This window comes from Xenopus laevis, chromosome 3L (assembly GCF_017654675.1).
Source record: "Xenopus laevis strain J_2021 chromosome 3L, Xenopus_laevis_v10.1, whole genome shotgun sequence".
Taxonomy (NCBI): domain Eukaryota; kingdom Metazoa; phylum Chordata; class Amphibia; order Anura; family Pipidae; genus Xenopus; species Xenopus laevis.
Genome location: NC_054375.1, coordinates 4660488 through 4674493, shown reverse-complemented (window position 1 = coordinate 4674493; position 14006 = coordinate 4660488). Strand labels below are relative to the sequence as shown.

Here is a 14006-nt window from a genome sequence, read left to right as displayed (position 1 = left end):
TTTTTTTTAATTATTTGCCTTCTTCCAACTCTTATCCGATTTCAATGGGGGTCACTGACCTCATCTAAAAAAAAAACAAATGCTCTGTAAGGCTACACATTTATTGTTATTATTGCTTCTTTTTATTACTCATCGTTCTATTCAGACCTCTCCTATTCATATTCCAGTCTCTTATTCACATCAATGCATGGTTGCTAGGGTTATTTGGACCCTAGCAACCAGATTGTTGAAATTGCAGTCGGGAGAGCTGCTGAATAAAAAGCTAAATAAGCCAAAAAACACAAATAATAAAAAAATGAAAATCAATTGCAAATTGTCTCTCCAGGACTAACTGCACAATTTTGGACAACTTTGCTGCCTGGTTCCTTACTTTCTTTCATCTAACACCCCATCCATCATATTAGGTGACTTAAATATCCCCGTTAACAACATTAATGGCCCCTCTGTCTCTAAACTTCTCTCACTAACCTCCTCCCTAGGCTTATCTCTGTGCTCAGACTCCCCCTCTCACACCAGTGGTAACACTCTGGATCTCATATTTACCAGACTCTGTTCAACCACCAATTTTACCAACTCACCGTTTCCCCTCTCTGATCACAATGTGCTCACATTTCTTATTAACTCCCTCCTCACCCCCTGCTATTCCCCAAACACGTACCTACTGTGACTTGCAAGCATTAGACGTGTCACATTTTCCTTTGACTCTCTTCACTCTAATTTCTCTTGCCTAGATTGGGGGACACAGGCACCATGGGGATGAAGATCCTGTTGCTTGGAGAAAGGACACTAAAAGGTTAAAGTGGCTCCTCCTCCTCCTGCTCTGGGCTTCATCCCCGCCTACCTCCTCAATCCTCAGTTTTCTTTTAGTGTCCTCAGAAGGAGGATGGACACTTCGTGGCTGGGAGCAATGGTACAGATTTATTCAGTATCATGCCACTACTGGGGTCAGTGTTTCTCTTCCAGAACCCCTCCAGCCAAGGACTTCTGATCTGAAGATGCTCTATAGCCTTCCCGCTCTACGGAGGCTGCAGGCTGGGGAGCTCCCCCCCCACACTACCCTGGGCACTGGTTCCCGCTCTCCGGAGGCTGCACCAGTAGCCACGACGGAGGGTATGTCTTTTATTGAGCATTCCTGGCTGGCACAAGGAGGTAAGTCAATTCCCTCCTCCCTCCCCCCATTACATGCTGCCTGTCAGCTCTGCAGAAAGCCATTTACTTTCACTTTCACTGCTATTCTCTCACACAGATTTTCCTAGGCATTTAGTTTCACTTTCACTGCTATTCTCTCACACAGATTTTCCTAGGCATTTAAGTTTCACTTTCACTGCTATTCTCTGACAAAGATTTCCCTAGGCCAGGGATGTCCAAAAGGTAGATGGGATCTACCAGTAGACCTTTAGCTGGTCATCAGTAGATATAAAGACACTGTCAACACACAGTTTGTCTAAATCACCCTCCTGTTTCATGCTTTTTATTTGATATTTATGTTAAGGTTACAATATACATTTTCTCATGAATCAATATTAAGTCATATTTTCCATGGAACAGAATTCTAACAATGCTTTTATATATGTAGATCATAATGGGACAACAGCACTAAAAGTAGTCCCCGCATTGGTAACTCAGTGCCATTCCCAGCGATCTTTCGCGCCACCATCTGGCGATGCGTCTGTTTCATTGTGCACGAGTCGCTGCACACGCGCCTCACGGGCGCCATCTTACTAAGGTACCATACCAAAGCCCGGGAAACCTCTCTGGCAGCCATTTTGGATCCGCATCTCTCTCTCCAGTACTGAGCGTTTCCAGCCTCACTGTCTCTCACAGAGAAGAACAAGGTACCATTCCTTCCTACCTTGGTGAATAGGTAGTTACACTTCCCTTACTCTTTCTCTAGGGGATTAACACTTCCCTCTCTCTATGGGACCTACTGTGGGATTTTTCACTACTTCCCTCTGTCTCCACAGATTGCACTCTAAGGGAGAAGTGGTTCACTCCCTGGACTCTCCTAATATTCCCCAATATCTTACTTACTGGGTTGCACTACATAGTATAGCCATGACGGGCAGGGCAGATGACCAGTCCCTTCCCAAGCAGGCAACTGCATGTACCACCAATGCAATTTAGTATTTGGCATGGGCTACTTGCAGACCTAAATTTGCTAGTGTTTTGGCTGAGCCAATATGTGAAGCCTGTAAGACTGCAGCAGTCACTGCACAATTACAATCCCACACAGCCCTACCAGCCAGCTCTGCGACAGCTACGGCTAATCAAACGAGCTTGGATTCTGAATGGTGTGCGCTCTATCTCTAGCGGGTCTACAAAACCTAGCCAGAATTCCAGAGACTCTAGATACCGTCCTACAGCACCTATCTACAGAGCCTCACAGACCGGTCACTCAGCAGTCGGTCACAAAGCGACCTCCCCTTTCCCCACCTGTTTTGCCTGATGAACAGGAAGAGGCATTGGGAAGAGGGACAGATCCTATCCGCAGATGAATAGGATCAGGATACCCCTAGATCACAATGAGAGGTCGAGAGCCTGATTCAGGCACACCCCACCTTTAGCAAACCAATAACATTTTCAAGAGGCAAAAGAAGTCTTCTTGTCTTTCCAGCCTATGAACAGCTGGGTGACATTGTTAAAGCACAATGGAAAACGCCAGACCATAGAGTCCAATTTTCCATCGCTTTACTCAAACTTATCCTTTTACTTTACAGACCTTGGTCTTCACCCCCAGCAGTGGACCCACCCGTCTCTAAATTGTCAAAGACCACCACCATTCCAGTAGTCGATGCGGATTCCTTTAACGATCCTATCAACAAACGTCTTGAGGGTTTCTGCAAGTCGATTTTTACAGCAGCAGGCAGAACTCTTCGACCTATTATTGCCACCCCATGGGTATCCAGGTCAATGGAAGTTTGGGTGGAACAGGTGGCCCAACCTCTTTCTAGCTCCGATAGCGGACACAAATATATAAATTTGCGTAGCAGTCCTGGACGCGGCTAAGCTCGTCACATGGGCTTCGGCATAATCCATTGCAGCCAGATGTTTCCTTTGGCTAAAAAACTGGTCAACAGATCTTACCTTGAAGTGGTCTCTGCTTGGTCTCCCATTCTCGGGGAAAAAAAAAAAAAAAAAAAAAAAACAACTTTTTGGTGCTGAACAGAGAAGGAAAATTCTCAAGCTACAGAGCCAGAGGTCCTAACATGAAAAGCAACAAGCTCCGACCCGCCCCAGATTCCAGTCAAGGCAGAGCACGTCTTGGTCAGGAAGCAGAGCAGCACCTAAGCCCGCACGGGACAAAACAGCCTCCGCATGAGGAGGTGCCCACCCCTGAAAGCTAAACCCTTTGGCATACGCTTAAGTCACTTTCGGGAGGTGTGACGGCATAGAGTACTGGAACCCTGGGTCCTACAGATCATTTCTATCTCATAGAATTCGCTCAGCTACCTCCGAGGTGATTTTCCATCTCAAGGCTCCCTACCACAGAACCCAGGCACTCAGCTTTCCATGGGGTTCCAAACGCCCTGACTGCCTCCGCGGTAGTAATGGCGGTCCCTCAAAGGTAAAAGGGGCTTCGGTTTCTACTTAAACCTGTTTATAGTACCCAAAAAGGATGGATCTTTTCACCTGGTGCTAGACCTAAAGGCACTAAACGACCATGGAAAGAAGCACCACTTCAAGATGGAATCCATCCAGTCAGTCCTAATGTCCCTGGACACAGAGGATTTCAGGGCGGTGATCGACATCAAAGAGGCATACCTGCATGTCCCCATACATCCCAACCACCACTGGGTCCTTCACTTTTCAGTGGCAGGAGAACATTGGCAATCCCTGGCACTCCCCTTCAGACTATCCTCCGCGCAAAGGCTATTCACAAAGGTCATGGCTGCGGCTCTAGAGGACCTGCGACTGCAGGGAGTGAGTGTCGTACCATACCTGGACGACCAACTGGTAAAGGCCCGTTCCATGGCACTGGCCACAACTCATCTCCAGACACTAATGCTGTTAGGTTGGCAGATAAACTTCCAAAATTCTCGATTCATACCTTCCCAGAGTACTGAATATTTAGGGCTTGATCTAAATTCTTCATTGGGAAGAGCCTTCCTTCCCCAATCCAAGATCACCTCCATGCAGGGGCTCCTGCCATCTCTGCAAAAAATGGATCAGGTACCTTTAAGGTTGCCATGAGAGTGCTAGGGACTATAGTGTCATCCTGCGATTCCATATGCGCAGCTCCACACCAGAGCCATGCAGAGCCTTACTCCAACACCAGAGGAGGAACTGAGCGAACCTAAACTGCAGGATTCCCCTATCAGATCTAGTTTGAACCTCTATCAGTTGGTGGCTTTGACCAACAACACTTCCGTCAGGAAAACCCTTCCCCAATCACCAGTGGACAGTCATCACAACAGTTGCCAGTCTACAAGGTTGGGGAGAAGTATTGGGAGACCTAACCGTACAGGGACGTTGGTCACAGAAAGAACTACTCCCCATCAACATCCTGGAATTAAGAGCAATCTACCTGTCATTGCTCCAATGGTCAGGCAGACTTCAAGATCTACCTGTAAGAATACAGTCAGGCAATGTGACAGCGTTGGCTTACATCAACCACCAAGGAGGCACAAGGAGTCAAGCTGCCCTCGCAGAGGCACAGCAAATTCTTCTGTGGGTGTAAAACACGGTACCAGCTATCTCCGCAGTTCATATCCCTGGAGTGGGCAACTGGATAGCAGATTTTCTCAGCCGAGAGACCTTAGATCAGGGAGAGTGGAGCCTACACCCAGAGGTTTTTTCAACTGATTCTGGCAAGGTGGGGCACTCCGGAAGTAGACTTAATGGCATCCAGGTACAACAACAAGCTTACGAGGTTCTTCACAAGAAGCAATGACCCTCTGGCCCTAGCATGGACACACTGGTGGTTCCGTGGCAGTTTCACCTAGCATATGTCTTCCCACCACTGGCACTTCTGCCAAGTGTAATCAAGAAGGGTAGAAACAGTTGTAGTGGCACCCTACTGGCCACACCACACTTGGTTCGAAGAGCTCATAAGTTCATCAGTGGACGCACCATTCCACCTTCCAGACAGAATGGATCTGTTATCTCAGGGACTGATCCTCCACCTGAGTTCACCATGGCTGGATTTAACGGCATGACACTTGAAGCCATAATCCTAGCCAGATCAGGAGTTCCAAAAAAGGCCATACCGACCTTACTAAGGGCCAGAAAGCCCGTCTTCGCACGCATCTACCACAGGGTATGGAGGACATTCATATCCTGGTGTAAATCTAAAGCCAAAGACCCACAGTCCTGGGACGAAAGTAGCCTATTGTTATTCCTTCAGGAGGGTTTAGAAATAAGGGCTGGCACTCAGCTCACTGAATGTTCAGGTATCAGCCTTATCTATCCTTTTTCAGCAGCAGCAGCTTGCAATGCTGCCCAACATCAAGACCTTCCTACAGGGAGCATTGAGGATGATACCGCCATACCGTCATACAATCCCTCCCTGGGATCGCAATATGGTACCTTCTGTATTGCAGGAGCAACCGTTCGAGCCATTGGCTCGATTCCATTAACTCTGCTGACTTTTCAGGTAGTTTTCTATTAGCCATCACTTTGGCTAGACTAGTTTCAGAACTAGCAGCTCTATCTTGTCGTCCACCATTTTTGATTTTTTACAAGGACAAGGCGGTGTTGAGACCTACCTAGGATTCTTCCTAAGGAGTTCCATCTTAACCAGGACCTGGTGGTTTCTTCATTTTGTCCTGAACAAAAGACATATTTGGAACAGTTACATATGTAGATGTGGTTCGTTCTCTCAGAACATACACCAGGGCTACCAAGAGTAGAAGGAAGCTAGACAACCTCTTTGTCTTACCAGAAGGACCACGGAAAAGCCTTAAGGTATCTAAGGCCACCAATGCAAGATGGATTAGGTCAACAATCTTGAAGGCCTGTGAGGTACGAGGTAAGACCACACCCTTCCAGGTTCAGCTCATTCTACTTCTTCACTCAGCACTTCTTGGGTGGTTCGCCTCCAGGCTTCAGCAGAACAGGTCTGTAGGGCTGCAGTGTGGTCATCCACACACACCTTTTCCAAATTCTACAAGGTGCATACATCGCCTCAGCCGAAGCGAGCTTCGGCAGGAAAGTGTTGCAGGTGGTTATTCCCTGAACACTAGGGGTAAAAAGTCCCGCCCTCATGGGTAGCTTTGGGACGTCCCCATGGTGCCTGTGTCCCCCAATCTAGGCAAGAGAAAAATAGATTTTTGTACTTACCGTTAAATCCTTTTCTCTTGTCCTACATTGGGGGACACAGGCCTTCCCTCCCTGTATTGGTTCATGTTAATATTGATCAGGTAATATCTTATATAATTTTTGTTGTTCAAATAGCAACAATTTCAAACAGCAGGTGGTTCATACCGTGCTTAGCTTGCATTGGGGAGGAGCTCCTTCTCTTCACATGGGCAATTGGTAGGGCTCGTCATCTCTTCTTCGGTCAGAAAACTGAGGATTGAGGAGGTAGGCGGGGATGAAGCCCAGAGCAGGAGGAGGAGGAGCCACTTTAACCTTTTAGTGTCCTTTCTCCAAGCAACAGGATCTTCATCCCCATGGTGCCTGTGTCCCCCAATGTAGGACAAGAGAAAAGGATTTAACGGTAAGTACAAAAATCTATTTATCTCCGCCATCTCTTGTCCTAATGTGGCCCCTCTGTCTACTACAACACGCTCACCACTGCCCTTGCAAATACTAAACATGCCAGACCCAAACCACTTCAACCTTGGCACACTGCTCATACAATAGCGCTCCAAAGACACTCACATGCACTTTAACATCACTGGTGCAAATCCCGCTCAGGATCAGACTTTTGCTACAAATCTGCTCTACGTTCCTATAACACCAGCCTTTCCCAAGCCAAACAAACTTACTTTACTTCACTCATTAACTCCCTTTCTAAAAAAAAAGCACAACTTTTCTCCACCTCTAACGCTTTCCTTTCCTCTTCTTCGCCCCCTCCATGCCCATCTGTCTCTGCTCAAGATATTGCCGAGATATTGCACTTCAAAAACAAAATTGACACCAACAGAAGTGACATTACACTACTCAACCCCCCTAGACTTCCACCACCCTCCCTCCACACTCCCCAGTCTCTCCTGTGCTCCTTCACTCCTGTCACTGATGAGGAAGTCTCAAAACTGTTGGCCTCTTCTCACTTTACCACCCGACGGCTTGATCCTATTCCTTCACAACTTCTCCACAATGACAATCCTTGTCTAATCAAAGCCTTAACTCATCTATTTAATCTCTCACTCTCAATGGGAGTCACCCCCATTCTGAAAAAATCCTCTCTTGATCCCTCCAATCTTGACAACCTCCAACCTATCTCTCGAGAATAACCTGCTGGACCCCCTACAATCTGGTTTTAAGCAATAACACTCCACGGAAACTGCCATAACCCAACTAACTAATAACCTTTTAACCGCTAAAGCCAACAATCACTTCTCACTACTAATACTACTTGATCTCTCCGCTGCATTTGACACTGTGGACCATCCTCTTCTTCTCCAGTCCCTCCATTCACTTGGCCTTCGTGACATGGCCCTGTTCTGGTTCTCTTCTTACTTTACTAATCGTTCCTTCAGTGTCTCCTACAATGGAGAATCATCTTCTCCCCTACCTCTTTCTGTTGGGGTTCCTGAAGTCCTGGGCCCTATTATTCTCCCTCTATACTTCCTCCCTCGGCAAACAAATCAACTCATATGGTTTCCACTACCACCTCTATGCTGACGATACTCAGATCTATCTCTCCTGATCTCAACCCAGAACACCTAACTCGGGTCTCCTCCTGCTTGTCCTAAATCTCTACTTGGATGTCACAACGCTGCCTTAAACTAAACCTCTCTAAAATGGAAATGGTTCTCTTACCTCCAACTAACACCATTAACATCCTGGAAGTATCCATCATAGCTAACAATTCCACTATCACCCCCTCTCCCCAGGCCCGGTTTCTTGGGGTTATCCTAGATTCTGCCCTGTCATTCACTCCTCATATCCAGTCACTTATTAAATCATGTCACTTCCACCTAAGGAACATATCCAAAATACCATCATTTATCACCCAAGATGCTGCCAAAATTCTTATTCACTCTCTCGTCATATCACGTCTAGACTATTGTAACGCTCTTTTAATTGGCCTTCCCCTCCAGAGACTGTCACCTCTCCAGTCTATAATAAACACTGCCGCCAGGCTCATAAACCTCAGCAACCGCTCCTCCTCTGACAGTCACTCTGCCAATCCCTACACTGGCTTCCGCTACCTTTCAGAATAAATTTCAAATAAATGACCCAGCACTTCATAACTCTGCCCCACCCTAAATCTCTGATCTCATCTCTATATATTAACCCAACCACTTACTACTCTCCTCTACTGATCTGTTCCTCAACTCTTCTCTCATTACCTTTTCACATGCTCGCATTCAAGACTTTGCAACACCCACATGTCTCAGCCACTTATATCTGATCTTGCCCACTCCCACACCTCGTGTCTTATTCCCTTCCCTTTAGATTGTAAGCTCTTTTGCACAGGGCCTTCCTCATCTTTTGTACCTTATTGCTTGTGTTGTATGTAACTCCATATGTTCTATGTATGTAATTCATGTGATTTAGTTGTATAAACACATTTACTTTACAGCACTGCGAAATATGCTGGCGCCATATAAATAAATGTCAATAATAATAATGATATCAATCTCTACATCATACTAACAGTTAACTCAAAGGTGAACCACCCCTTTAAAGTTGTTTTTTTTGCCAGCCGTTAACATTATTGCTTCTTCTCTGGCAGGGTCGACTGCTCGGGGCGCCGGGTGGCTAGTCTGGATGTTGACGGGGTGATTAAAATCTGGTCTATTGATGGCATCATGCAGACAAAAGCTTCCGCCATCTCCAAATCGGCTCTGCTCTCCCTGGAATGGGCGACAAAGAGAGACAGACTGGTGAGAGAGAGTCCTTCATATGGCTGCTCATAATTTGTCAGTTTTAATGTAACCCTCTATTCTATCCCCACCACTGGGATTTGGTATCTTTGCTGAATAACTCTGCATTGTTTCTGAAATAATTAAGCTTATTTTCACTATTCCTCTCTCAGCATCTGTCTTCATGCAGCAGTTGGGTGTCAGACGAATGATCCAATATATCTTATACGGGGGCTCATTTTGCCTAGAAGATGTATTAGAGCTCACTCTATTAAAATCACCAGACATCATGTCTCTCTACATGCAGGATTTGTGCAAAAGGCAATTGTTTTGTTAGAATTTATTTGTACTGTAATCAGTTATTTGAGTGAGCTCTAATACATCTGCTAGGAAAATAAGCCCCCCCTGTAAGATATATTGGATCTAACTGTCAGTGATTATCTGACAACCAACTGCTGCATGAAGACAGAATGAAGAGAAACAGATGCTGAGAGAGGGATAGTGAAGATAAACTTGATTATTTCAGAAACAACGCAGAATATTTAATTTGTTGTATTTAGAAAGTTTCTTATTTCAGTATGATGAAGCTTATATTTCATTTTTGCTATAGTTCCCCTTTAATGAGAAGTGACTATTCTTATCCATGCAGATCGGTTGCAAGCGGACAGCCACACAAAACTGCTCAAATGAGGATTTCTTTGCACCCAGTGCTGTCTGAGGACCATAGATATATTTGAATAACATCACAATCCGTGCCATAAATATGTGACCATAAGGGTCAGGGCACACGCTCAGATTCGGGGAGATTAGTCGCTAAATCTTCTTCGGGGGCGACTAATCTCCCCGAACTGCCACCTGCCAACTAGAATGTAAATTGCCGCTGGTTGGCACTCGGAGTGATTCGTTTTTCGAAGTTGCCTCACGAGGAACGACTTTAGAAAACGAAGCGCTCTGAGTGCCATTTCGCCAGCGATTTATATTCTAGCCGACGGGAGGCAGTTCGGGGAGATTAGTCGCCCTGAAAAAGAGATTTGTCTCCGGGCGACTAATCTCCCCGAATCTGAGCGTGTGCCCTGAGGCTAAGACTTTAGACCCACTGATGCTGAAATAATGATTGATCAAACTTGTCTTGTTTCTCCCTCAATCTGCTGCTCCCGGACCAGCTGCTGCTCGGAAGTGAAGTCGGCACCGTGCGTCTCTATGACACAGAAGCGAAGAAAAACCTTTGTGAGATCGGGATAGTAGAGGACATGCCCAGGTAATTTGCTTAGTCCTTTGTGTGGCCTTTCCTAATAAATAACTGACCCAATTTTGAACAGGAAATGTCATTGAAGTGAACATGGTTCCTTGTTTTTTTTTTTTTGACTTGAAATATATAGTAATTCTTTGTTGGCTTTATCTGAATGAACCTCTTCAGCAAACCATTGTGTTTCCCCTGATCTGCTTCGAGGCCTGTACTAAACCCAAGAGAAACATGAGCTCCGTAGAAATTTGGAGGCTGTAGCCCCAATTATAGACCATTTAGAACAACAACAAAAAGTGCCCATCCCTAGGATATTGGTAATACAATCATATTCTGTTATCTGTTATTAATGTTTACCTAGAGGTTGATAAACAGCATGTTCAAATATTAATAATGGTTAATAAATAGACTGCTTTACCTTAGCATGCACTTCCTTTATTCCCAATATTGCACCTGCTTTAACACTTTATTAGTATGTAATAAATTCATTGTGTTCGTCTATTTGTCTGTGTTAATTTCCGTTGCCCGTGTGCATTATCTGCCAATGAGAGAGTGACCTTTATACTTCTGTTTTAGGCTTCTATTAAAGTTAAACTGTAATCGGAGTAGAAAGAGGGTTGGCTTTGAGTTTGTTTTTTATTATATATTAGTCTAGGTCTCTGTAGTCTAGGATATGGGCATAGCTCCTAACCTTGCCAAATCCGGATACAGAATAACCCTGATTTTATCTTTTCCGAGGGAAAATTAAAAGTTAAGATGCTAGAACATCGGCATAGCTTCTAACCTTCCCTAATGTGGATACAGAATAACTCTGATTTTATCTTTACCCGGGGGAGATTAAAAGTAAAGATGCTAGAACATCGGCATAGCTTCCCAAATCTGTATACAGAATAACCCTGATTTTATCTTTTCCTAGGGGAATTAAAAGTAAAGATGCTAGAACATTGGCATAGCTTCTAACCTTCCCTAATGTGGATACAGAATAACTCTGATTTTATCTTTACCCTTGGGGAGATTAAAAGTAAATATACAAGAACATCGGCATAGCTCCTAACCTTCCCAAACCTTTATACAGAATAACCCTGATTTTATCTTTCCCGTGGGAGATTAGGGGGCCGATTCACCAAGGGTCGAATATGGAGGGTTAATTAACCCTCGATATTCGACTGGGAATTAAAATCCTTCAACTTCGAATATCGAAGTCGAAGGATTTTAGCGCAAATAGTTAGATCGAACGATCGAAGGAATAATCCTTTGACCGAACGATTAAATCCTTCGAATCGAAGGATTTTAATACAACGATCGAAGGATTATCCTTCGACCTAAAAAATTTAGGAAAGCCTATGGGGACCTTCCCCATAGGCTAACATTGACTTCGGTAGCTTTTAGATGGCGAACTAGGGGGTGGTAGTTTTTTCTTAAAGAGACAGTACTTAGACTATCGAATAGTCAAACGATTTTTAGTTCGAATCCTTCGATTCGTAGTCGAAGTAGCCCATTCGATGGTCGTAGTAGCCCAAAAAAACACTTCGAGTGAAGGAGTCGAAGTAAAAAAAACTTCGAATTTCGAAGTTAGTGAATCGGCCCCTAGAAGTAAAGATGCTAGAACATCTGCATAGATCCTAACCTTTCCAAAATTGGATACAGAATAACTCTGATTTTATCTTTTCCTGGGAGAGATTAAAAGTAAAGATGCTAGAACATCGGCATAGCTCCTAACCTTCCCAAATCTGGATACAGAATAACCCTGATTTTATCTTTTCTTGGGAGAGATTAAGTAAAGATGCTAGAACATCGGCATAGCTCCTAACCTTCCCAAATCTGGATACAGAATAACTGATTTTATCTTTTCCCGGGGGAGATTCAAAGTAAATATGCTACCGCTGGTCCAGACTTCCTTTATCCCTTTGGGTTAGGGTCAATATCATCAAAATAATTTATCTCCCCAAAATTCTCTATCTGCTCCACAATGCAGCCATATACTGTATATCCCTAAAAAATACTTCAAACGCCTAAACCAAATTCTGATTCCTTTCCTTTGGAATAATAAAATACCCAGAATTGCGTGGACCAAGCTGTGTGCCCCATGCGAAGAGGGTGGGTTGGCTCTCCCCAACTTCCATCTCTACTATCTAGCTTCACAACTATACTACCTTCATTGGTGCTTTAACCCCGACCCATATAACTAAAACTCGCAATTGCAAGCTCTTCTACTATCCACTTGGGAAAGCCTTCGCAATTTCACCTATCATACCCTCAAAGACTTCAGCCCTTTACCAACTACATTAACTACCCCTCACAAGTCCTGGCTAGCAGCTCTTAAGACCTTGGGGTATACACCACCATTGCTGTCCCCCCACCTCCCTCTGTGGGGAAACTCATACTTACCTCACTTCAGGACCTTACAAGACCCTGCCCTCTGGCCGACCCAGGGTATTAAATGCTTGAAAGACCTTCTTGAGAATAATACCTTTCCTACATATCCTACACTTCAACGCATGTGCCAGCCAACGCAAATTCTACTTTTTAAGTTGCTTCAATTACGACATACCTTCTATTCCCAATTCACAACCCTTACCCCCCAGCTGTCCTACCTCACCATAGAAGACATTCTTCACGAGCCCAGCCCTTCAAAACTAGTGTCCCGGCTCTACCAGCAACTTCTTCGGTCTGGCCCCAAACCCTTTCAGATAGCTCAGGAATGATGGACTAGCAAAATGACAGGCCTTGCACAAGATGATTGGGAGGAAGCAATAGACAATGTATATACCGGCTTTATCTCGCTGAAAGATAAGCTAATACAGTACAAAATTATGCACCATGTGTATGTAACCCCCATACGCCTCAAATAAATGGGCCGAATCCCTCTCGACTCCTGCCCCAGGTGTCGGCAACTAGCCGCAGACTTCTTCCACTTGATGTGGGAGTGCCAGCATATTTTGAACTTCTGAACGCAAGTTGTAAACTACTTAGCAGACAACCTTGACTTCCCGAGGATAATATCTCCAACTATTTGCCTTTTAGGAGTCGTAGAAGAGATAATTCCAGCCAAATATGCTTGCATTTGTTACCGCATCTTACTCGTTTATGCAAATAAACGGTAGCACTCCACTGGATGGGTAACCTCCCACCCTCTCTTAAAGCTTGGGTGCAACTGGTTAACAGTGTAGTACCCCTCTGCAAACTCACATATGAGGCTAGGGGAGCACCGACGAAATTTGACAAAATCTGGGGCCCATGGAGTGACATTGACCCAAACCCCACGTAGAGAGACTCTGATAGGTAAACCCTCTTACGCTTAGACAGTGGGGCATCACTCTATTAAATTTGGAGGACTAAACGTAGCCCTTAAGCTTAACTATACAATGATGTTTTGGGGTGTCCATCTATACCCACTAACAACCTTTGCTGTAATATGCCTTGTGTCAACTTGTGACGTTATACCTACCTTTCAGACCTTATGTGAATTAGTCTGCTCAACTGTCTGTCATGTATGTAATTGATGTGTGTAAATATGCTGGAACATCGGCATAGCTTTTAACGTTCCCAAATCTGGATACAGAATAACTCTGATTTTAACTTTTCCCGGGAAGATTACAAGTAAAGATGCTAGAACATGGGCATAGCTTCTAACCTTCCCAAATCTGGATACAGAATAACCCTGATTTTATCTTTTCCCGGGGGAGATCAAAAGTAAAAATGCCCCTAATGACAAAATAACTGACATTTGTTTAATATAAGGTCCCTTTAATACAACTGCACTTACAGTTCAGAGAAAAGAATATTGC

At 44.6% G+C, this 14006-nt stretch overlaps 1 protein-coding gene across 1 annotated transcript in view; it reads left to right on the top strand.

Annotated features, from left to right (window-relative positions):
* The window catches only part of wdr91.L (WD repeat domain 91 L homeolog), a 45833-nt gene that overhangs the window by 24879 nt on the left and 6948 nt on the right, over nt 1-14006 (top strand). The window contains exons 10-11 of the mRNA XM_041585867.1: nt 8846-8996; nt 10139-10233. Coding sequence (XP_041441801.1) covers nt 8846-8996; nt 10139-10233 — 246 coding nt within the window. The remainder of the gene's footprint in view (nt 1-8845; nt 8997-10138; nt 10234-14006) is intronic.